We start from the raw sequence: 820 nt of genomic DNA, 5'->3' as shown, positions 1-820 counted from the left end.
TCAGCTGTCGATTAGAACTGCTAAGTCTTCTAATTAAGCTTTTGGTAGGAAATGGGCAAAAGAGATGTCCAAATTGTAACATTTGACAAGATTATGAACTGCATAAAATCTGTTGCTAAATCTGTGTTGCTAAAAAAAGATAGTCCATATGCCTTAAAAATCAACCAAGTAGGAGGTAGATTCACTTCCCTTAAAGAAGACAAAGGTAGGCCTGGGTGGTTGCTGTCAAAATGGGCAAGTTCATAAAACCTGGGAAAGTAGTGTTGGTCCAGGCCAGACACTACACCGGATGCTACTCTGGATGCAAAACCATCATCGTGAAGAACACTGATGATGGCACCTTAGAATGCCCTGACAGCTGTTCTCTGGTGGCTGGAATTGACTGTTATCCTTGCAAGGTGATAGCTGCCATGGGCAAGAAGAGCACCCAGAGGTCAAAGATCAAGTCTTTTGTGAAAGTTTATAACTACAATCACCTCATGCCCACAAGGCACTCTGTGGATACCCCCTTGGACAAAACTGTCATCAACAAGGATGTCTTCAGAGACCCTGCTCTTAAACACAAGGCCCAAAGGAAGGCCAAAGTCAAATTCAAAGAGAGGTAAAAGATGGGCAAGAACAAGTGGCTCTTCCAAAAGCTGTGGTTTTAGATGTTTTGTTTTGGTCATTAAAAATTTTTTAAATAAAAATAAAAAAAGAAAGACAAAAAATGAAGGCTCCTAACCAAGACCCAAATGGCTGGCCACCTTGCCTCCATGTGGGGTTTTCAGTGGGGGACCTGTCAGTAAGGGCAAAAGTTTCCCCAGACTTTCACACACTG

The 820-nt window shown here is 42.3% G+C and overlaps 1 protein-coding gene across 1 annotated transcript; it reads left to right on the top strand.

The window, feature by feature from the left end:
* Positions 1 to 230: 230 nt before the first annotated feature.
* LOC116469227 (large ribosomal subunit protein eL27-like) lies at positions 231 to 605 on the top strand. The gene has a single exon (XM_032755529.1). It carries the CDS (start codon positions 231 to 233, stop codon positions 603 to 605), a length of 375 nt encoding a protein of 124 aa, XP_032611420.1.
* Positions 606 to 820: the final 215 nt, after the last annotated feature.

Source organism: Hylobates moloch, unplaced genomic scaffold, assembly GCF_009828535.3.
Source record: "Hylobates moloch isolate HMO894 unplaced genomic scaffold, HMol_V3 SCAFFOLD_5, whole genome shotgun sequence".
NCBI lineage: Eukaryota > Metazoa > Chordata > Mammalia > Primates > Hylobatidae > Hylobates > Hylobates moloch.
The sequence above is the reverse complement of the archived record's forward strand: the minus strand, read 5'-3'. Positions and strand labels throughout refer to the sequence as shown.